The 25,274-nt window shown below is 49.0% G+C and overlaps 1 protein-coding gene across 1 annotated transcript in view; it reads left to right on the forward strand.

The window, feature by feature from the left end:
* The window catches only part of LOC128692920 (receptor-type tyrosine-protein phosphatase epsilon), a 41,726-nt gene that overhangs the window by 14,971 nt on the left and 1,481 nt on the right, over positions 1–25,274 (forward strand). The window contains exons 8-20 of the mRNA XM_070080025.1: positions 8,557–8,633; positions 9,193–9,336; positions 10,120–10,206; positions 10,951–11,004; positions 11,424–11,548; positions 12,416–12,551; positions 12,702–12,851; positions 13,399–13,489; positions 13,625–13,716; positions 22,623–22,742; positions 23,255–23,380; positions 23,933–24,084; positions 24,212–24,347. Of these exons, the coding sequence (XP_069936126.1) occupies positions 8,557–8,633; positions 9,193–9,336; positions 10,120–10,206; positions 10,951–11,004; positions 11,424–11,548; positions 12,416–12,551; positions 12,702–12,851; positions 13,399–13,489; positions 13,625–13,716; positions 22,623–22,742; positions 23,255–23,380; positions 23,933–24,084; positions 24,212–24,347 (1,490 nt within the window). The remainder of the gene's footprint in view (positions 1–8,556; positions 8,634–9,192; positions 9,337–10,119; positions 10,207–10,950; positions 11,005–11,423; positions 11,549–12,415; positions 12,552–12,701; positions 12,852–13,398; positions 13,490–13,624; positions 13,717–22,622; positions 22,743–23,254; positions 23,381–23,932; positions 24,085–24,211; positions 24,348–25,274) is intronic.

A 25,274-nucleotide genomic window follows, 5' to 3' on the forward strand; every position in this document is an offset into this window, starting at 1 on the left:
GAGATGAATGAGACAGATGGGGATGAGAGAGATGAATGAGACAGATGGGGATGAGAGAGATGAATGAGACAGATGGGGATGAGAGAGATGAATGAGACAGATGGGGATGAGAGAGGTGAATGAGACAGATGGGGATGAGAGAGATGAATGAGACAGATGGGGATGAGAGAGATGAATGAGACAGATGGGGATGAGAGAGGTGAATGAGACAGATGGGGATGAGAGAGATGAATGAGACAGATGGGGATGAGAGAGATGAATGAGACAGATGGGGATGAGAGAGATGAATGAGACAGATGGGGATGAGAGAGATGAATGAGACAGATGGGGATGAGAGAGATGAATGAGACAGATGGGGATGAGAGAGATGAATGAGACAGATGGGGATGAGAGAGATGAATGAGACAGATGGGGATGAGAGAGATGAATGAGACAGATGGGGATGAGAGAGATGAATGAGACAGATGGGGATGAGAGAGATGAATGAGACAGATGGGGATGAGAGAGATGAATGAGACAGATGGGGATGAGAGAGATGAATGAGACAGATGGGGATGAGAGAGGTGAATGAGACAGATGGGGATGAGAGAGATGAATGAGACAGATGGGGATGAGAGAGATGAATGAGACAGATGGGGATGAGAGAGATGAATGAGACAGATGGGGATGAGAGAGGTGAATGAGACAGATGGGGATGAGAGAGATGAATGAGACAGATGGGGATGAGAGAGATGAATGAGACAGATGGGGATGAGAGATGAATGAGACAGATGGGGATGAGAGAGGTGAATGAGACAGATGGGGATGAGAGAGGTGAATGAGACAGATGGGGATGAGAGAGGTGAATGAGACAGATGGGGATGAGAGAGGTGAATGAGACAGATGGGGATGAGAGAGGTGAATGAGACAGATGGGGATGAGAGAGATGAATGAGACAGATGGGGATGAGAGAGGTGAATGAGACAGATGGGGATGAGAGAGGTGAATGAGACAGATGGGGATGAGAGAGATGAATGAGACAGATGGGGATGAGAGAGGTGAATGAGACAGATGGGGATGAGAGAGGTGAATGAGACAGATGGAAATGAGAGAGATGAATGAGACAGATGGGGATGAGAGAGGTGAATGAGACAGATGGGGATGAGAGAGGTGAATGAGACAGATGGGGATGAGAGAGGTGAATGAGACAGATGGGGATGAGAGAGATGAATGAGACAGATGGGGATGAGAGAGATGAATGAGACAGATGGGGATGAGAGAGGTGAATGAGACAGATGGGGATGAGAGAGATGAATGAGACAGATGGGGATGAGAGAGATGAATGAGACAGATGGGGATGAGAGAGATGAATGAGACAGATGGGGATGAGAGAGATGAATGAGACAGATGGGGATGAGAGAGATGAATGAGACAGATGGGGATGAGAGAGGTGAATGAGACAGATGGGGATGAGAGAGGTGAATGAGACAGATGGGGATGAGAGAGATGAATGAGACAGATGGGGATGAGAGAGATGAATGAGACAGATGGGGATGAGAGAGATGAATGAGACAGATGGGGATGAGAGAGGTGAATGAGAGAGATGGAAATGAGAGAGATGAATGAGACAGATGGAAATGAGAGAGATGAATGAGACAGATGGGGATGAGAGAGATGAATGAGACAGATGGGGATGAGAGAGGTGAATGAGACAGATGGGGATGAGAGAGATGAATGAGAAATGATGAGAGATGAATGAGACAGATGGGGATGAGAGAGAATGAATGAGACAGATGGGGATGAGAGAGGTGAATGAGACAGATGGGGATGAGAGAGGTGAATGAGACAGATGGGGATGAGAGAGGTGAATGAGACAGATGGGGATGAGAGAGGTGAATGAGACAGATGGGGATGAGAGAGATGAATGAGACAGATGGGGATGAGAGAGGTGAATGAGACAGATGGGGATGAGAGAGATGAATGAGACAGATGGGGATGAGAGAGGTGAATGAGACAGATGGGGATGAGAGAGATGAATGAGACAGATGGGGATGAGAGAGGTGAATGAGACAGATGGGGATGAGAGAGGTGAATGAGACAGATGGAAATGAGAGAGATGAATGAGACAGATGGGGATGAGAGAGGTGAATGAGACAGATGGGGATGAGAGAGATGAATGAGACAGATGGTGATGAGAGAGATGAATGAGACAGATGGAAATGAGAGAGATGAATGAGACAGATGGGGATGAGAGAGGTGAATGAGACAGATGGGGATGAGAGAGGTGAATGAGACAGATGGGGATGAGAGAGGTGAATGAGACAGATTTGGATGAGAGAGGTGAATGAGACAGATGGAAATGAGAGAGATGAATGAGACAGATGGGGATGAGAGAGGTGAATGAGACAGATGGGGATGAGAGAGGTGAATGAGACAGATGGGGATGAGAGAGATGAATGAGACAGATGGGGATGAGAGAGGTGAATGAGACAGATGGGGATGAGAGAGGTGAATGAGACAGATGGAAATGAGAGAGATGAATGAGACAGATGGGGATGAGAGAGGTGAATGAGACAGATGGGGATGAGAGAGATGAATGAGACAGATGGTGATGAGAGAGATGAATGAGACAGATGGAAATGAGAGAGATGAATGAGACAGATGGGGATGAGAGAGGTGAATGAGACAGATGGGGATGAGAGAGGTGAATGAGACAGATGGGGATGAGAGAGGTGAATGAGACAGATTTGGATGAGAGATGAATGAGACAGATGAAATGAGAGAGATGAATGAGACAGATGGGGATGAGAGAGGTGAATGAGACAGATGGGGATGAGAGAGGTGAATGAGACAGATGGGGATGAGAGAGGTGAATGAGACAGGTGAATGAGACAGAATGAGAGAGATGAATGAGACAGATGGGGATGAGAGAGATGAATGAGACAGATGGGGATGAGAGAGATGAATGAGACAGATGGGGATGAGAGAGATGAATGAGACAGATGGGGATGAGAGAGATGAATGAGACAGATGAGAGAGATGAATGAGAGATGGGGATGAATGAATGAGACAGATGGGGATGAGAGAGATGAATGAGATGGGGATGAGAGAGATGAATGAGACAGATGGGGATGAGAGAGATGAATGAGACAGATGAGAGAGGTGAATGAGACAGATGGGGATGAGAGAGATGAATGAGACAGATGGGGATGAGAGAGATGAATGAGACAGATGGGGATGAGAGAGATGAATGAGACAGATGGGGATGAGAGAGATGAATGAGACAGATGGGGATGAGAGAGATGAATGAGACAGATGGGGATGAGAGAGATGAATGAGACAGATGGGGATGAGAGAGATGAATGAGACAGATGGGGATGAGAGAGATGAATGAGACAGATGGGGATGAGAGAGATGAATGAGACAGATGGGGATGAGAGAGATGAATGAGACAGATGGGGATGAGAGAGATGAATGAGACAGATGGGGATGAGAGAGGTGAATGAGACAGATGGGGATGAGAGAGATGAATGAGACAGATGGGGATGAGAGAGGTGAATGAGACAGATGGGGATGAGAGAGGTGAATGAGACAGATGGAAATGAGAGAGATGAATGAGACAGATGGGGATGAGAGAGATGAATGAGACAGATGGGGATGAGAGAGGTGAATGAGACAGATGGGGATGAGAGAGATGAATGAGACAGATGGGGATGAGAGAGGTGAATGAGACAGATGGGGATGAGAGAGGTGAATGAGACAGATGGGGATGAGAGAGATGAATGAGACAGATGGGGATGAGAGAGATGAATGAGACAGATGGGGATGAGAGAGATGAATGAGACAGATGGGGATGAGAGAGGTGAATGAGAGAGATGGAAATGAGAGAGATGAATGAGACAGATGGGGATGAGAGAGATGAATGAGACAGATGGGGATGAGAGAGATGAATGAGACAGATGGGGATGAGAGAGGTGAATGAGACAGATGGGGATGAGAGAGATGAATGAGACAGATGGGGATGAGAGAGGTGAATGAGACAGATGGGGATGAGAGAGATGAATGAGACAGATGGGGATGAGAGAGATGAATGAGACAGATGGGGATGAGAGAGGTGAATGAGACAGATGGGGATGAGAGAGGTGAATGAGACAGATGGAAATGAGAGAGATGAATGAGACAGATGGGGATGAGAGAGATGAATGAGACAGATGGGGATGAGAGAGGTGAATGAGACAGATGGGGATGAGAGAGGTGAATGAGACAGATGGGGATGAGAGAGGTGAATGAGACAGATGGGGATGAGAGAGATGAATGAGACAGATGGGGATGAGAGAGGTGAATGAGACAGATGGGGATGAGAGAGGTGAATGAGACAGATGGGGATGAGAGAGGTGAATGAGACAGATGGGGATGAGAGAGGTGAATGAGACAGATGGAAATGAGAGAGATGAATGAGACAGATGGGGATGAGAGAGATGAATGAGACAGATGGGGATGAGAGACGAATGAGACAGATGGGGATGAGAGAGATGAATGAGACAGATGGGGATGAGAGAGGTGAATGAGACAGATGGGGATGAGAGAGATGAATGAGACAGATGGGGATGAGAGAGGTGAATGAGACAGATGGGGATGAGAGAGGTGAATGAGACAGATGGATGAGAGAGATGAATGAGACAGATGGGGATGAGAGAGGTGAATGAGACAGATGGGGATGAGAGAGGTGAATGAGACAGATGGGGATGAGAGAGGTGAATGAGACAGATGGAAATGAGAGAGATGAATGAGACAGATGGGGATGAGAGAGGTGAATGAGACAGATGGGGATGAGAGAGGTGAATGAGACAGATGGGGATGAGAGAGGTGAATGAGACAGATGGGGATGAGAGAGGTGAATGAGACAGATGGAAATGAGAGAGATGAATGAGACAGATGGGACAGATGAGAGAGATGAATGAGACAGATGGGGATGAGAGACGAATGAGACAGATGGGGATGAGAGAGATGAATGAGACAGATGGGGATGAGAGAGGTGAATGAGACAGATGGGGATGAGAGAGATGAATGAGACAGATGGGGATGAGAGAGTTGAATGAGACAGATGGGGATGAGAGAGGTGAATGAGACAGATGGAAATGAGAGAGATGAATGAGACAGATGGGGATGAGAGAGGTGAATGAGACAGATGGGGATGAGAGAGATGAATGAGACAGATGGGGATGAGAGAGATGAATGAGACAGATGGAAATGAGAGAGATGAATGAGACAGATGGGGATGAGAGAGGTGAATGAGACAGATGGGGATGAGAGAGGTGAATGAGACAGATGGGGATGAGAGAGGTGAATGAGACAGATTTGGATGAGAGAGGTGAATGAGACAGATGGAAATGAGAGAGATGAATGAGACAGATGGGGATTAGAGAGGTGAATGAGACAGATGGGGATGAGAGAGGTGAATGAGACAGATGGGGATGAGAGAGGTGAATGAGACAGATGGGGATGAGAGAGGTGAATGAGACAGATGGAAATGAGAGAGATGAATGAGACAGATGGGGATGAGAGAGGTGAATGAGACAGATGGGGATGAGAGAGGTGAATGAGACAGATGGGGATGAGAGAGGTGAATGAGACAGATGGGGATGAGAGAGGTGAATGAGACAGATGGGGATGAGAGAGATGAATGAGACAGATGGGGATGAGAGAGATGAATGAGACAGATGGAAATGAGAGAGATGAATGAGACAGATGGGGATGAGAGAGGTGAATGAGACAGATGGGGATGAGAGAGGTGAATGAGACAGATGGGGATGAGAGAGATGAATGAGACAGATGGGGATGAGAGAGGTGAATGAGACAGATGGGGATGAGAGGGATGAATGAGACAGATGGGGATGAGAGAGATGAATGAGACAGATGGGGATGAGAGAGATGAATGAGACAGATGGGGAGAGAGATGAATGAGACAGATGGGGATGAGAGAGGTGAATGACACAGATGGGGATGAGAGAGGTGAATGAGACAGATGGGGATGAGAGAGGTGAATGAGACAGATGGGGATGAGAGAGATGAATGAGACAGATGGGGATGAGAGAGATGAATGAGACAGATGGGGATGAGAGAGGTGAATGAGACAGATGGGGATGAGAGAGATGAATGAGACAGATGGGGATGAGAGAGATGAATGAGACAGATGGGGATGAGAGAGGTGAATGAGACAGATGGGGATGAGAGAGATGAATGAGACAGATGGGGATGAGAGAGATGAATGAGACAGATGGGGATGAGAGAGATGAATGAGACAGATGGGGATGAGAGAGGTGAATGAGACAGATGGGGATGAGAGAGGTGAATGAGACAGATGGGGATGAGAGAGATGAATGAGACAGATGGGGATGAGAGAGATGAATGAGACAGATGGGGATGAGAGAGGTGAATGAGACAGATGGGGATGAGAGAGGTGAATGAGACAGATGGGGATGAGAGAGGTGAATGAGACAGATGGGGATGAGAGAGGTGAATGAGACAGATGGGGATGAGAGAGATGAATGAGACAGATGGGGATGAGAGAGATGAATGAGACAGATGGGGATGAGAGAGATGAATGAGACAGATGGGGATGAGAGAGGTGAATGAGACAGATGGGGATGAGAGAGGTGAATGAGACAGATGGGGATGAGAGAGGTGAATGAGACAGATGGGGATGAGAGAGATGAATGAGACAGATGGGGATGAGAGAGGTGAATGAGACAGATGGGGATGAGAGAGGTGAATGAGACAGATGGGGATGAGAGAGATGAATGAGACAGATGGGGATGAGAGAGATGAATGAGACAGATGGGGATGAGAGAGGTGAATGAGACAGATGGGGATGAGAGAGGTGAATGAGACAGATGGGGATGAGAGAGATGAATGAGACAGATGGGGATGAGAGAGATGAATGAGACAGATGGGGATGAGAGAGATGAATGAGACAGATGGGGATGAGAGAGGTGAATGAGACAGATGGGGATGAGAGAGATGAATGAGACAGATGGGGATGAGAGAGATGAATGAGACAGATGGGGATGAGAGAGGTGAATGAGACAGATGGGGATGAGAGAGGTGAATGAGACAGATGGGGATGAGAGAGATGAATGAGACAGATGGGGATGAGAGAGATGAATGAGACAGATGGGGATGAGAGAGATGAATGAGACAGATGGGGATGAGAGAGATGAATGAGACAGATGGGGATGAGAGAGATGAATGAGACAGATGGGGATGAGAGAGATGAATGAGACAGATGGGGATGAGAGAGATGAATGAGACAGATGGGGATGAGAGAGGTGAATGAGACAGATGGGGATGAGAGAGGTGAATGAGACAGATGGGGATGAGAGAGATGAATGAGACAGATGGGGATGAGAGAGATGAATGAGACAGATGGGGATGAGAGAGATGAATGAGACAGATGGGGATGAGAGAGATGAATGAGACAGATGGGGATGAGAGAGATGAATGAGACAGATGGGGATGAGAGAGATGAATGAGACAGATGGGGATGAGAGAGATGAATGAGACAGATGGGGATGAGAGAGATGAATGAGACAGATGGGGATGAGAGAGATGAATGAGACAGATGGGGATGAGAGAGATGAATGAGACAGATGGGGATGAGAGAGATGAATGAGACAGATGGGGATGAGAGAGATGAATGAGACAGATGGGGATGAGAGAGATGAATGAGACAGATGGGGATGAGAGAGGTGAATGAGACATGGAGGTAGAGGATGCTGCTCTTGTTTTATTCTCATCTCATCAAAGTCTTTCAATGAACTTTTATTGGATTTATTAACCTAGTTTTAGTGAAGCTCAGAAAGCAGCGTCACTTGAGGCAGTAACTTTTGGTAGTTTTAAATATATGGGCTGGACGGGTGTGAGTCAGACCAGTAGGCCAGTAGGTCTACTGCAGTGTTCCTTCGTTCTTGTGTTCTTTCTTTTAACATAGAAATTTTATGGGGCCCTAAAACTTACTAAACATCAAATAGGGGATCATTATTTTTCATAAATAAATTGGGGGGACTGAATTTCTTAAAACTAGACACCAGCTCCCGCTTCACACACGGAGGGCCCGGGTTCGATTCCCGGCGGGTGGAAACATTTCGACACGTTTCCTTACACCTGTTGTCCTGTTCACCTAGCAGCAAATAGGTACCTGGGTGTTAGTCGACTGGTGTGGGTCGCATCCTGGGGGACAAGATTAAGGACCCCAATGGAAATAAGTTAGACAGTCCTCGATGACGCACTGACATTCTTGGGTTATCCTGGGTGGCTAACCCTCCGGGGTTAAAAATCCGAACAAAATCTTATCTTATCTTATCTTATCTTATCTTAATACTGTCAAGATGAATAATTGGACACAGACGTTGCACTTGTGTTTAATTCTTTACATTCAGTTGATCTAGGCACCATCACTGCCGAGGTGCCAGTTTCCTTCAAGCTGTGGCTTGACTTGGCACTGATGTTCCACTAATACTAATCTAATACTAATACTAATCGTGTCATTACGATTTCTTAAGTCACTATGTCTTGCAGATGATGACACCAGAGTGAAGCTGCCTCTCATCAACGACCTCCCTCACTCAGACTACATCAACGCTAACTACGTCCAGGTACACAGCTAAAATTTTTCATTATTTACGTGTAATAATATTCGTAGAAATACTGACAATATGTTAGGCAAAAGGACACAGGTGCATCTAATGTGGCATTTTATTGTGGTAGTTTCTCTCTCCAGGGGCTTTGTCTAGCCGTTACCGGCTTGACAAAGCCGGTAACAGCTTGACAGGATTGGATTATATATTTATAATTGACGGATTATAGAACATGGGTACTCACAAAGGCGAGATTTGATATTCCACATATACTGAGGCACGTGGCGCGATCCCTGGTAAGGGTAGAAACATTAGAACATGTTCCCTTGAGACACCTGCTGTCCCTGTTCACCTAACAGTAAAATATGTACCTGGGGTGTTAGTCAACTGGTGTGGGTCGCATCCTGTGGAAAAATAACTTAAATTGCCCAAAAATGCTCTGCATAACAAGCGGTTTTCTATATAGTTGTATGTCTGTGTACCTTGTACATGTGATTCTAGAAATAAATATTATTATTATTATTAGTATTATTATTATTATTATTATTATTAAATATCATTGTGGGTGCCCTTGCAGGGTCACACGCGGGCAGAGGCGTTCATCGCTACACAAGGACCCAAAGACTTCAACGCTGACACCGTCGGTGACTTCTGGAGGATGATCTGGCACACTCGCTGCTCTCTCATTGTTATGGTTGCCAGCCTCATGGAGAATGGCAAGGTGAGTCCGCCTGGTCGACTGGACGTAAATCTGACTTTTTTTTTAAAAATAATCTGGCCTGTGAATTTCATGGGTTCAAGCCCCACCCGTTCCATGGTTAGTCTGACCTTTATTAAGGGGGTTGTCCCAGATAATTTACACGTAAGGTACCATGTAAGACAGGTACCTAACTGTTGCACATGTCTTACGTATCAACCTGTCGGTATTGTATACAGAGGCACTTAATATAAAAACCAGGGGTGCCAGATAATACCCTGGTGTACGACGCAAGCTTACAGGTGCCAGCAAACTTCCAATGGCACTTAGGGTGTTCCGTAGCTTGACTGCTAGCGCACTCAACTCACACACTGAGGTCCGGGGTTCGCATCTCCGGTACGGACGGAAAACATTAGGGACGTGTTCCCATAAGACACCTGTTGTCCATGTTCATCCATCAGTATAAAATGCGTACCTGGGTGTTAGTGGACTGGTGTGGGTCGCATCCTGGGACAAAACTGACCTAATTTGCCCGAAATGCTCTGCATAACAAGTGGCTTTCTATATAGTAGTATGTCACTGATGTCAGCTAGGACTGTATACCTTGTACATGTACTTGTAGTAATAAAGATATTATTATTATTATTATTATTATTATTATTATTATTATTATTATTATTATTATTATTATTATTATTATTATTATTATTATTATTATTATTATTAAGTGCCTCTCTGTTGCACTGACTGACTTCATCAACGTCAGTCTCACAGACTGCAATAAAGTTAACAATTTGTTGTTTGCAGGTGAAGGTGGCCCGTTACTGGCCCGAGGGTGAGCAGTTATTACACAAGGATGACCTACAGGTCAAACTCATCTCCACTGAAGTCAAGGTCAGTTGATCGTGTATAAGTATTACATTTATGTACAAGCACTAGACCCATACGGGTCATACAGTGTTTGGAGATGTAGGGAAAATTAGGTTTAATAAGGCAAATGGGAGAGTAGCTCCAAGTTCTTGGATCAAGAGGCCTTCATCAGCATCGAGGCACATACATATAGAGTTAATGGAGGCAGGTTCTGTACACAGTTTTAAGAGCAGGTACGATAGGGCCTACGAGGCTAGGAGGCAGTGAGTCCGACAAGTTGTAAATTGAAAGGCGGGGCCAGGAGCAAGGACTCGACCCCAGCAACCACATATAGATAAGCACATTATAAGTTACAGTAGACAGATTGTAGATAATTTAGACACATGTGAAACACTTGGGTAGCTTTATTATGGAAACGTTTCGCCACACAGTGACTTCATCAGTCCTTTACACAGGGATAATGGTGAAGATTAGAAGGAGTTTGAGGTAATCAGTCCAGGATGAGGGACTGATTACCTCAAACTCCTGATCTTCATCATTCTCCCTTTATATAAGACTGATGAAGCCCCTGTGGGGGCGAAACGTTTCCACAATAAAGATACCCACGTGTTGCACATGTGTCTCATTTATCAGTAGATAGATTCTATCACACAAAGTCTACTATCACATATAATTTCTCTCACATTATATATCACATTTATATATAATGAAACACGATACACAGAATACTAAACATCTGTTAATATAATGATTTCTTCTCTCTGTCAGATGGACTTCATCATACGTACGCTGCAAATTTCCAAAGATAAGGAAACGAGAGAGGTGAGTGAATGACTGTGAGGAAATGAGAGCTGAGTAATTATACGTGAGGAAATGGTGAGTAAATGTACATGAGGAGGTGAGATGATAATGGTTTTATGTTGGGTGAGTGAATGTGAGTGAGGGGAGAGGAGAATCACATGAGAACTGTTATGATTGTGGGGGTAATAAAAGGCCAAGTAGTAACAACAACACTGTACACCATGAAGGTCCCCGCATAACAACACAAAAACAAAAGACGATCAAGCATAACCAAAATAATAGGATTTAATTCTCTCCCTGCTCCCAACACCTTACAAGAACACTCGAGTACAGTTACCCACCAAATAACTTCTCTCTCTCCCTTGATCTCCCACGTCATTAATATATTATACGAGTTGCATCTTGTGGGCGTTCACCTCTGCGTTCGTGCACCTGCACAGGTGCGGCACTACCAGTACACGTCGTGGCCAGATCATGGAGTGCCGCAGAATCCCTATGGACTGGCCCAGATGATCAACAACCTGACCTTGGAGGCCACCACTGGCCCTGTTACGGTTCACTGCAGGTATGATCTCTTACACACCCCTTTGTAAGTATGGCTACCTGTACACGTTTGTACAGGTGTGGCCACCTTTGCCCACCTGCAACAGAAAATAAGCAGCTGCACATAAAACTTACAGGTGATAACGGTAATGATATTTACTCTCAGATAACAACCAGGTGTCGTAACACCATCTTATAGGTGTTGTAGCACCAGCTTACAGGTGTTGTGGCACCAGCTTACAGGTGTTGTGGCACCAGCTTACAGGTGTTGTGGCACCAGCTTACAGGTGTTGTACCACCAGCTTACAGGTGCTGTACCACCAGCTTACAGGTGCTGTACCACCAGCTTACAGGTGCTGTACCACCAGCTTACAGATGCTGTACCACTAGCTTACAGGTGTTGTACCACCAGCTTACAGGTGTTGTACCACCAGCTTACAGGTGCTGTACCACCAGCTTACAGATGCTGTACCACTAGCTTACAGGTGTTGTACCACCAGCTTACAGGTGCTGTACCACCAGCTTACAGGTGTTGTGGCACCAGCTTACAGATGTCACCATCTTACACTCATAAACATATGCAGGGATAACTATTTATTTTTTTTTTATTTTTTTTATGCTGATTTGCAGTAGTGACATTGGTAGAATATTTAATGCGCATTAGTGATATGTTTTGTTTTCCGAAATGTTTTATCTTGTGTCTTGACATGTTGGACAGAACTGGGTAAGATTTTGCCACCGAAGTGGCTAGTTTATTGTGCACCCCATATCCATTCTGTGGAGGGTAGCGCAAGAGCATATGGATACACAAAAGGCCTAGTAGGAACTAGGCCCCAAAAGGGTTAACAGGTGAGCTGAAAGTGTGAATATTTCTCTCTCTCTCCCACAGTGCTGGGATCGGGAGGACGGGGACAGTGTTGTTGGTGCTGTTGATGCTGGACCAGCTCAATACCAGTGGTTACATTGACCCACACTTGGCCCTGGTTCACCTGAGGGAGGGACGACCGAGACTGGTGGAGAATACGGTGAGTTATGTTCATCTAGTGGGTGAAGGTGAAGTGCTTTCATGTAATGGGTGATGGCGGTGAGTCACCTTCACCTAGTAGATTGCATTGGATTACATTAACATAGTACATGGCGTTGATGGGGGTACTAAAGCAGTGTCACTGTTACAGGCGCAGTACACCTTTGGTCACCAGGTGTTGCTGGAAGTGTTGTCGGGGGTCACCACCAGCTACAAGTGCAGTAACTTCTCCGAGGCGTTGGAGGTCCTGCGTCTCCCTCAACCTCCCTCCAACACATCCATCATGCACCAACAGTTCCAGGTAAGCTACGCAGTCTCCATCGACAGCAACATCACAGATACCAGTCATCGTGAACCTCCTTCACCTCTTAATATCTCAACGCACAATTTCTTACACTAGGTATCCGCTTGTTAAGATAATCTTTTGAGTGTTTTCTTTTTTCCATTACTATACTCTTAAGTATAGTAGTGGAAAAAAGTAGTAATACACTGTTTTCTAAATACACTTCGTCGACTCTCTTGCTGGTACAATATTTCCTGTTCTGGAGTTTCTGTAAGACTTTAAAATTTAGAAGGAACCTACCCTGTCACCTGTCTGAACACTGATAACACCTTTGATTAACAATTCTTTCTTTATGGTTCCAATATAGTAGTATGAAAAGATACTCTTTTAAAGAATTTATCTATAAATTGGTTCATCAGTGTTCTAGAACCAGGCCACCTCATTACATTGGTATTTTAATACCTTAATGGCATCGTTTGCCGTACTTGATATTCGGTTTAGGAAGAACCAAATAAGTATTTTTAATATTTCCCCCACAACATAATTTCTTTGTCATTCATTGCAGAAGTTGAAAAACTTGCCAAAGGATATGAGTTTTAAGTTTGGGAAGAACCCAGCTTGTGCCCACCTTAACAGAAGCCAAGACATTCTACCAGGTAAATTGTAAACTAACCTAAGAACACCTGAACAAGAGACACTATTATCTAATTTAAATAATGATTTTTCATAATAAATATAACTTATACTAAGGCAATAACACTACCAATAATGGAATGTCATTTTGTATACAGCAGACAACAGGATGGTGTTCCTGCAAAACTTCGGTGACAACCTGGAGTCCCAGTACATCAACGTGGTCAGGGTTAATGGTATGGACATGAAGGTACGTCAAGGGGGTAATTATATATATATATATATATATATATATATATATATATATATATATATATATATATATATATATATATATATATATATATATATATAATGAATTTCTGAATCAAGCAGGTACATTATTATTATTATAATCAAGGGGGAAGCGCTAAACCCGTTGGATTATACAGCGCCCAGGGGGGGGGATGTGGAAGGCATTCAGGCTTAATTCGGGGAACTGGAGCACAGATCCAATTCCCTAAATCAAGAGCCCCTCACCAACATCAAGGAACCTTCCATGAGGGGTCAAGCAGGTACAAAGATGCATAAGTGTGCATGTTCAGGGAAAAATAATTCTATGGGTTTATATGTTTGTACATAATTTTCTAGGGTATTTTCTATTTTTTTTTTTTACTGAATGTGAGTTTAATACAAATATATAAGTACTGTTATAGTGTTATACATGTCATTATACATTTATGATAAATTTCAGAGAAATAATACACATAAAGAAAATCATATATGTCCTCAAAAATAAATGGCTGTAATCACTGAGTCTGATTTCCAGACTCACAGTCAAGGCTGATCTTGTGACCTTTTCATTCCCAGATTCAGTTATTAAATTATGAAACGCGAAAGAAATAATTCAAAACACATGATTTCTTTATTACATTTGAATTAACATTTTGAGGGAATAATTGTGTGCAGCCAGCAGTAACAGCCTGGTTGATCAGACCCTGATCCATCAGGAGGCGTGGTCACAGACTGGGCCGCAGGGGTGTTGATCCTGAAACCCTCTACAGATATACTGCAGGTATTAGTCTGGTGAAAAGTAAGATCATGGATCCCACCGCTGCCACCAGTGGACAACACTGCCTACCCACCGCTGCCACCAGTGGACAACACTGCCTACCCACCACTGCTACCAGTGGACAACACTGCCTACCCACCGCTGCCACCAGTGGACAACACTGCCTACCCACCGCTGCCACCAGTGGACAACACTGCCTACCCACCGCTGCCACCAGTGGACAACACTGCCTACCCACCGCTGCCACCAGTGGACAACACTGCCTACCCACCGCTGCCACCAGTGGACAACACTGCCTACCCACCGCTGCCACCAGTGGACAACACTGCCTACCCACCGCTGCCACCAGTGGACAACACTGCCTACCCACCGCTGCCACCAGTGGACAACACTGCCTACCCACCGCTGCCACCAGTGGACAACACTGCCTACCCACCGCTGCCACCAGTGGACAACACTGCCTACCCACCGCTGCCACCAGTGGACAACACTGCCTACCCACCGCTGCCACCAGTGGACAACACTGCCTACCCACCGCTGCCACCAGTGGACAACACTGCCTACCCACCGCTGCCACCAGTGGACAACACTGCCTACCCACCGCTGCCACCAGTGGACAACACTGCCTACCCACCGCTGCCACCAGTGGACAACACTGCCTACCCACCACTGCCACCAGTGGACAACACTGTCTACCCACCGCTGCCACCAGTGGACAACACTGCCTACCCACCGCTGCCACCAGTGGACAACACTGCCTACCCACCGCTGCCACCAGTGGACAACACTGCCTACCCACCGCTGCCACCAGTGGACAACACTGCCTACCCACCGCTGCCACCAGTGGACAACACTGCCTACCCACCGCTGCCACCAGTGGACAACACTGCCTACCCACCGCTGCCACCAGTGGACAACACTGCCTACCCACCGCTGCCACCAGTGGACAACACTGCCTACCCACCACTGCCACCAGTGGACAACACTGCCTACCCACCACTGCCACCAGTGGACAACACTGTCTACCCACCGCTGCCACCAGTGGACAACACTGCCTACCCACCACTGCCACCAGTGGACAACACTGCCTACCCACCGCTGCCACCAGTGGACAACACTGCCTACCCACCACTGCCACCAGTGGACAACACTGTCTACCCACCACTGCCACCAGTGGACAACACTGCCTACCCACCGCTGCCACCAGTGGACAACACTGCCTACCCACCACTGCCACCAGTGGACAACACTGCCACCAGTGGACAACACCCTACCCGCTGCCACCAGTGGACAACACTGCCTACCCACCACTGCCACCAGTGGACAACACTGCCTACCCACCGCTGCCACCAGTGGACAACACTACCCACCTGCTGCCACCAGTGGACAACACTGCCTACCCACCGCTGCCACCAGTGGACACTGCCTACCCACCGCTGCCTACCCTACCACCGCTGCCACCAGTGGACAACACTGCCTACCCACCGCTGCCACCAGTGGACAACACTGCCTACCCACCGCTGCCACCAGTGGACAACACTGTCTACCCACCGCTGCCACCAGTGGACAATACTGCCAGTGGACAATACTGCCTACCCACCGCTGCCACCAGTGGACAACACTGCCTACCCACCGCTGCCACCAGTGGACAACACTGCCTACCCACCGCTGCCACCAGTGGACAACACTGCCTACCCACCGCTGCCACCAGTGGACAATACTGCCTACCCACCGCTGCCACCAGTGGACAACACTGCCTACCCACCGCTGCCACCAGTGGACACTGCCTACCCACTGCCACCAGTACCCACCGCTGCCACCAGTGGACAACACTGCCTACCCACCGCTGCCACCAGTGGACAACACTGCCTACCCACCGCTGCCACCAGTGGACAACACTGCCTACCCACCGCTGCCACCAGTGGACAACACTGCCTACCCACCGCTGCCACCAGTGGACAACACTGCCTACCCACCGCTGCCACCAGTGGACAACACTGCCTACCCACCGCTGCCACCAGTGGACAACACTGCCTACCCACCGCTGCCACCAGTGGACAACACTGCCTACCCACCGCTGCCACCAGTGGACAACACTGCCTACCCACCGCTGCCACCAGTGGACAACACTGCCTACCCACCGCTGCCACCAGTGGACAACACTGCCTACCCACCGCTGCCACCAGTGGACAACACTGCCTACCCACCGCTGCCACCAGTGGACAACACTGCCTACCCACCGCTGCCACCAGTGGACAACACTGCCTACCCACCGCTGCCACCAGTGGACAACACTGCCTACCCACCGCTGCCACCAGTGGACAACACAGCCTACCCACTGCTGCCACCAGTGGACAACACTGCCTACCCACCGCTGCCACCAGTGGACAACACTGCCTACCCACCGCTGCCACCAGTGGACAACACTGCCTACCCACCGCTGCCACCAGTGGACAACACTGCCTACCCACCGCTGCCACCAGTGGACAACACTGCCTACCCACCGCTGCCACCAGTGGACAACACTGCCTACCCACCGCTGCCACCAGTGGACAACACTGCCTACCCACCGCTGCCACCAGTGGACAACACTGCCTACCCACCGCTGCCACCAGTGGACAACACTGCCTACCCACCGCTGCCACCAGTGGACAACACTGCCTACCCACCGCTGCCACCAGTGGACAACACTGCCTACCCACCGCTGCCACCAGTGGACAACTCTGCCTACCCACCGCTGCCACCAGTGGACAACACTGCCTACCCACCGCTGCCACCAGTGGACAACACTGCCTACCCACCGCTGCCACCAGTGGACAACACTGCCTACCCACCGCTGCCACCAGTGGACAACACTGCCTACCCACCGCTGCCACCAGTGGACAACACTGCCTACCCACCACTGCCACCAGTGGACAACACTGCCTACCCACCGCTGCCACCAGTGGACAACACTGCCTACCCACCGCTGCCACCAGTGGACAACACTGCCTACCCACCGCTGCCACCAGTGGACAACACTGCCTACCCACCGCTGCCACCAGTGGACAACACTGCCTACCCACCGCTGCCACCAGTGGACAACACTGCCTACCCACCGCTGCCACCAGTGGACAACACTGCCTACCCACCGCTGCCACCAGTGGACACTGCCTACCCACCGCTGCCACCAGTGGACAACACTGCCTACCCACCGCTGCCACCCACCTGCTGCCACCAGTGGACAACACTGCCTACCCACCGCTGCCACCAGTGGACAACACTGCCTACCCACCGCTGCCACCAGTGGACAACACTGCCTACCCACCGCTGCCACCAGTGGACAACACTGCCTACCCACCGCTGCCACCAGTGGACAACACTGCCTACCCACCGCTGCCACCAGTGGACAACACTGCCTACCCACCGCTGCCACCAGTGGACAACACTGCCTACCCACCGCTGCCACCAGTGGACAACACTGCCTACCCACCGCTGCCACCAGTGGACAACACTGCCTACCCACCGCTGCCACCAGTGGACAACACTGCCTACCCACCACTGCCACCAGTGGACAACACTGCCTACCCACCGCTGCCACCAGTGGACAACACTGCCTACCCACCGCTGCCACCAGTGGACAACACTGCCTACCCACCGCTGCCACCAGTGGACAACACTGCCTACCCACCGCTGCCACCAGTGGACAACACTGCCTACCCACCGCTGCCACCAGTGGACAACACTGCCTACCCACCGCTGCCACCAGTGGACAACACTGCCTACCCACCGCTGCCACCAGTGGACAACACTGCCTACCCACCGCTGCCACCAGTGGACAACACTGCCTACCCACCGCTGCCACCAGTGGACAACACTGCCTACCCACCGCTGCCACCAGTGGACAACACTGCCTACCCACCGCTGCCACCAGTGGACAACACTGCCTACCCACCGCTGCCACCAGTGGACAACACTGCCTACCCACCGCTGCCACCAGTGGACAACACTGCCTACCCACCGCTGCCACCAGTGGACAACACTGCCTACCCACCGCTGCCACCAGTGGACAACACTGCCTACCCACCGCTGCCACCAGTGGACAACACTGCCTACCCACCGCTGCCACCAGTGGACAACACTGCCTACCCACCGCTGCCACCAGTGGACAACACTGCCTACCCACCGCTGCCACCAGTGGACAACACTGCCTACCCACCGCTGCCACCAGTGGACAACACTGCCTACCCACCGCTGCCACCAGTGGACAACACTGCCTACCCACCGCTGCCACCAGTGGACAACACTGCCTACCCACCGCTGCCACCAGTGGACAACACTGCCTACCCACCGCTGCCACCAGTGGACAACACTGCCTACCCACCGCTGCCACCAGTGGACAACACTGCCTACCCACCGCTGCCACCAGTGGACAACACTGCCTACCCACCGCTGCCACCAGTGGACAACACTGCCTACCCACCGCTGCCACCAGTGGACAACACTGCCTACCCACCGCTGCCACCAGTGGACAACACTGCCTACCCACCGCTGCCACCAGTGGACAACACTGCCTACCCACCGCTGCCACCAGTGGACAACACTGCCTACCCACCGCTGCCACCAGTGGACAACACTGCCTACCCACCGCTGCCACCAGTGGACAACACTGCCTACCCACCGCTGCCACCAGTGGACAACACTGCCTACCCACCGCTGCCACCAGTGGACAACACTGCCTACCCACCGCTGCCACCAGTGGACAACACTGCCTACCCACCGCTGCCACCAGTGGACAACACTGCCTACCCACCGCTGCCACCAGTGGACAACACTGCCTACCCACCACTGCCACCAGTGGACAACACTGCCTACCCACCGCTGCCACCAGTGGACAACACTGCCTACCCACCACTGCCACCAGTGGACAACACTGCCTACCCACCACTGCCACCAGTGGACAACACTGCCTACCCACCGCTGCCACCAGTGGACAACACTGCCTACCCACCGCTGCCACCAGTGGACAACACTGCCTACCCACCGCTGCCACCAGTGGACAACACTGCCTACCCACCGCTGCCACCAGTGGACAACACTGCCTACCCACCGCTGCCACCAGTGGACAACACTGCCTACCCACCGCTGCCACCAGTGGACAACACTGCCTACCCACCGCTGCCACCAGTGGACAACACTGCCTACCCACCACTGCCACCAGTGGACAACACACCAGTTGACAACACTGCCTACCCACCGCTGCCACCAGTGGACAACACTGCCTACCCACCGCTGCCACCAGTGGACAACACTGCCTACCCACCGCTGCCACCAGTGGACAACACTGCCTACCCACCACTGCCACCAGTGGACAACACTGCCTACCCACCGCTGCCACCAGTGGACAACACTGCCTACCCACCGCTGCCACCAGTGGACAACACTGCCTACCCACCGCTGCCACCAGTGGACAACACTGCCTACCCACCACTGCCACCAGTGGACAACACTGCCTACCCACCACTGCCACCAGTGGACAACACTGCTGCCACCAGTGGACAACACTGCCTACCCACCACTGCCACCAGTGGACAACACTGCCTACCCACCGCTGCCACCAGTGGACAACACTGCCTACCCACCGCTGCCACCAGTGGACAACACTGTCTACCCACCACTGCCACCAGTGGACAACACTGCCTACACACCACTGCCACCAGTGGACAACACAGCCTACCCACTGCTGCCACCAGTGGACAACACTGCCACCTACCCACCACTGCCACCAGTGGACAACACTGCCTACCCACCGCTGCCACCAGTGGACAACACTGCCTACCCACCACTGCCACCAGTGGACAACACTGCCTACCCACCGCTGCCACCAGTGGACAACACTGCCTACCCACCGCTGCCACCAGTGGACAACACTGCCTACCCACCGCTGCCACCAGTGGACAACACTGCCTACCCACCGCTGCCACCAGTGGACAACACTGCCTACCCACCGCTGCCACCAGTGGACAACACTGCCTACCCACCACTGCCACCAGTGGACAACACTGCCTACCCACCACTGCCACCAGTGGACAACACTGCCTACCCACCACTGCCACCAGTGGACAACACTGCCTACCCACCACTGCCACCAGTGGACAACACTGCCTACCCACCACTGCCACCAGTGGACAACACTGCCAACCCACCGCTGCCACCAGTGGACAACACTGCCTACCCACCACTGCCACCAGTGGACAACACTGCCTACCCACCACTGCCACCAGTGGACAACACTGCCTACCCACCACTGCCACCAGTGGACAACACTGCCTACCCACCGCTGCCACCAGTGGACAACACTGCCTACCCACCGCTGCCACCAGTGGACAACACTGCCTACCCACCGCTGCCACCAGTGGACAACACTGCCTACCCACCGCTGCCACCAGTGGACAACACTGCCTACCCACCGCTGCCACCAGTGGACAACACTGCCTACCCACCACTGCCACCAGTGGACAACACTGCCTACCCACCGCTGCCACCAGTGGACAACACTGCCTACCCACCACTGCCACCAGTGGACAACACTGCCTACCCACCACTGCCACCAGTGGACAACACTGCCTACCCACCACTGCCACCAGTGGACAACACTGCCTACCCACCGCTGCCACCAGTGGACAACACTGCCTACCCACCACTGCCACCAGTGGACAACACTGCCTACCCACCACTGCCACCAGTGGACAACACTGCCTACCCACCACTGCCACCAGTGGACAACACTGCCTACCCACCGCTGCCACCAGTGGACAACACTGCCTACCCACCGCTGCCACCAGTGGACAACACTGCCTACCCACCACTGCCACCAGTGGACAACACTGCCTACCCACCACTGCCACCAGTGGACAACACTGCCTACCCACCACTGCCACCAGTGGACAACACTGCCTACCCACCACTGCCACCAGTGGACAACACTGCCTACCCACCGCTGCCACCAGTGGACAACACTGCCTACCCACCGCTGCCACCAGTGGACAACACTGCCTACCCACCGCTGCCACCAGTGGACAACACTGCCTACCCACCACTGCCACCAGTGGACAACACTGCCTACCCACCACTGCCACCAGTGGACAACACTGCCTACCCACCACTGCCACCAGTGGACAACACTGCCTACCCACCACTGCCACCAGTGGACAACACTGCCTACCCACCACTGCCACCAGTGGACAACACTGCCTACCCACCGCTGCCACCAGTGGACAACACTGCCTACCCACCGCTGCCACCAGTGGACAACACTGCCTACCCAAGTTAAAACACAGTAGTATAACAGTACTTATATATCTGTATTAAACTCATGTTCAGTAAAAAAAAATAGAAAATACTTTAGAAAATTATTTAAAATATACGAAAACACAAACCCATTAGTGCAATATAAGATTAAAAAAAGGGAAAACATATCCATTTATTTTCACAAAAAAAAAATCACAGTTGGAAAAGACAATGGAGAGATTATAGAGATGCAAAAATCAGAGATACCACAAAAACTTCAAATTGTAATTAAGTTTGTAAGAGGCCCGTGTTGCTCTCAACTAAGAAATAGAAATACTGTACTTGCTCTGAAGTTCAGAACTAAAGATGCTTAAAACTTGCTACCTGCAGCTCACAAGACTGCCATCCCCACGAGCCCCTTTGGGGCGGGGCAGATGGCAGACCAGAGGCCTAGCTTCTCCCTACGAGCCCCGTGATGGCGGGGAATGTGGCTAGGCCTGGGGACACTTGGTCCAAAAGATGAAGGGGTTCTTGTACCTGCTCCGATAGGAGACTTAGGTCTCGAGACACTCCCCAGATAGGGAGCCAAGGCCGGGTCACCACTCTTGGAAAAGACCCGGGCCGGGAGAATACCGGCGAATTAAAAAAAAGTATATATATAAAAAAATATATATATATATATATATATATATATATATATATATATATATATATATATATATATATATATATATATATATATATATATATGCTAACCATACCATATAATGACACGTAATATTTTTGACATTTGCAATAGTATGTCGTATATGTGATTATGTGCATTAAACGTACAGAATGCTTACCTTGCTGGAGAGCATCCACAACAACATACATTGGACAGTATCTGGCGTCTGGTGTACGAGAGACGAGTACCACTCTGGGTAGTCATCCATACTTTGCCTCAAAACCACCCAGTATGTATTAATAATAATTTATTTTCGCAAAGCATTAGGTGGTTAATTTTTTGAAAGCCCCATAGTTGACCTTCAGCACTTTTCTTCAACATCACTAACACTGTAACTGTACTGTTAATGTTAATGTAAATAGCTTAGTTTACCTTATTCCTAGTATTTCTCCTTTTATTGTAAATGATTTTAACACAATTGAGTTACTTAGCTGTTTTAACTTTTAAGGTTTAAATAATAAGATACTACAAGGACCCTAATGGAAATAACTCACTTTGTCTGACTTTATGGGTTATCCTAGGTAATTTGCACATATCTTACTATGTAAGTACGTTTATTTAAGTACAAGTACACATAAATAGTTACACAAATTATCATACATAGTAACATGTGTAGATTACCTAGGATAACCCCCCCCCAAAAAGTCAAAAGTGACTAATTTGCATAACTATTTATATATACCTGTACCTAAACTTACTAAAGAGCTATCGTGGCTAACAATAACATTATTGTGTTGCTAGGACTACCCTGACGTAGTCCCGAGCGAGGAGTGGCAGACTATCAGCAACATGAAGATCAGACTCACTGGTCAGCAGGCCTTCAACAACTTCACTGAGTACTACGTACAAATCACTGTGCCCAAGTCAGTAAGTTGACAATACTAGGGACCAGTTGAGGATTAAGGATTTTATTTTGCATAGTTTGCAATGTGTAATTACAATCTTGATTTGGTAGGTACAAAGACATCCACTATCATGCAGGGGCATTGGTCTCAGTAAGTTCAGAAAATAGCGGGCTTTTAGTCAGCTGAAAGTATAATGGTTCGTGACTGATACGTTCACTATTGGTCTATCAATTGATTCAGTATTAACAAATTAATATTTAATTACAGATTATTTTTGCCATTTAAATGGTATAATTTTCATTGCATTCAATTGTGACTTGTTACGAAGTGATGGGCTGACGTTCATGGACAATAATTATTTTGTTAGGTACACAAACAACCCGCACATGTGAGAGAAACATAAGGCGACGCTTCGGTCTGACCTGGACCAATAATTAGTCATACCTGTGACTAGTTAATGGGCCAAGTCAGACCGAAACGTCGTCATAATTACATTCTCCTGCGTGTGAGTTACTTGCTTATGATTCCATTTACGGTACTGTGCCTTTTTATTCTCTACTGTGTCCTTTGACAGCGAGTTCCAGCGCCCCATACATGCGTGTTGTTGTTGATGGAAGGTTGGCCCTACACTGACCCGCTGCCAGCTTCCCCTGATCCCCTGCTGGGCGTCGTGGAGAGAGTAGCATCCCTTGGCACCGGACACAGTGCCAGCCTCTTCACCTGCAAGTAAGTCACTCGGTCTTGTACTCTGTGTTCTAGTGCAGTCTGCTGAGCACCGTAGTAAATACTGATTCGGTAGAGTGAGGATGATTATGCTGGTATATTTGGTCTGATGGCTAACACTGTGTGGCAGGGATGGTGTGACGGGGTGTGGGGTCATGATGGCGTTGTTACACCTGGTGGCCAGGATCCAGCTGCTACAGGAGGTGGACGTGTATCGTGTTGTGCTCAACATCATCTACGACAGACCACAATTCATCACAACTATCGTAAGTTATGACTGGAGGAGACAGTTTTTGTTATGACTGGAGTAGACAGTTTTAGTTATGACTGGAGGAGACAATTTTAGTTATGACTGGAGTAGACAGTTTTAGTTATGACTGGAGGAGACAGTTTTAGTTATGACTGGAGGAGACAGTTTTAGTTATGACTGGAGGAGACAGTTTTTGTTATGACTGGAGTAGACAGTTTTAGTTATGACTGGAGGAGACAGTTTTAGTTATGACTGGAGGAGACAATTTTAGTTATGACTGGAGTAGACAGTTTTAGTTATGACTGGAGGAGACAGTTTTAGTTATGACTGGAGGAGACAGTTTTTGTTATGACTGGAGTAGACAGTTTTAGTTATGACTGGAGGAGACAGTTTTAGTTATGACTGGAGGAGACAGTTTTAGTTATGACTGGAGGAGACAGTTTTAGTTATGACTGGAGGAGACAGTTTTTGTTATGACTGGAGTAGACAGTTTTAGTTATGACTGGAGGAGACAGTTTTAGTTATGACTGGATGAGACAGTTTTAGTTATGACTGGAGGAGACAGTTTTCGTTATGACTGGAGGAGACAGTTTTAGTTATGACTGGAGGAGACAGTTTTAGTTATGACTGGAGGAGACAGTTTTAGTTATGACTGGATGAGACAGTTTTAGTTATGACTGGAGGAGACAGTTTTCGTTATGACTGGAGGAGACAGTTTTAGTTATGACTGGAGGAGACAGTTTTAGTTATGACTGGAGGAGACAGTTTTCGTTATGACTGGAGGAGACAGTTTTAGTTATGACTGGAGGAGACAGTTTTTGTTATGACTGGAGGAGACAGTTTTAGTTATGACTGGAGGAGACAGTTTTAGTTATGACTGGAGGAGACAGTTTTAGTTATGACTGGAGGAGACAGTTTTAGTTATGACTGGAGGAGACAGTTT

Source organism: Cherax quadricarinatus, unplaced genomic scaffold (assembly GCF_038502225.1).
Source record: "Cherax quadricarinatus isolate ZL_2023a unplaced genomic scaffold, ASM3850222v1 Contig83, whole genome shotgun sequence".
NCBI classification, from domain to species: domain Eukaryota; kingdom Metazoa; phylum Arthropoda; class Malacostraca; order Decapoda; family Parastacidae; genus Cherax; species Cherax quadricarinatus.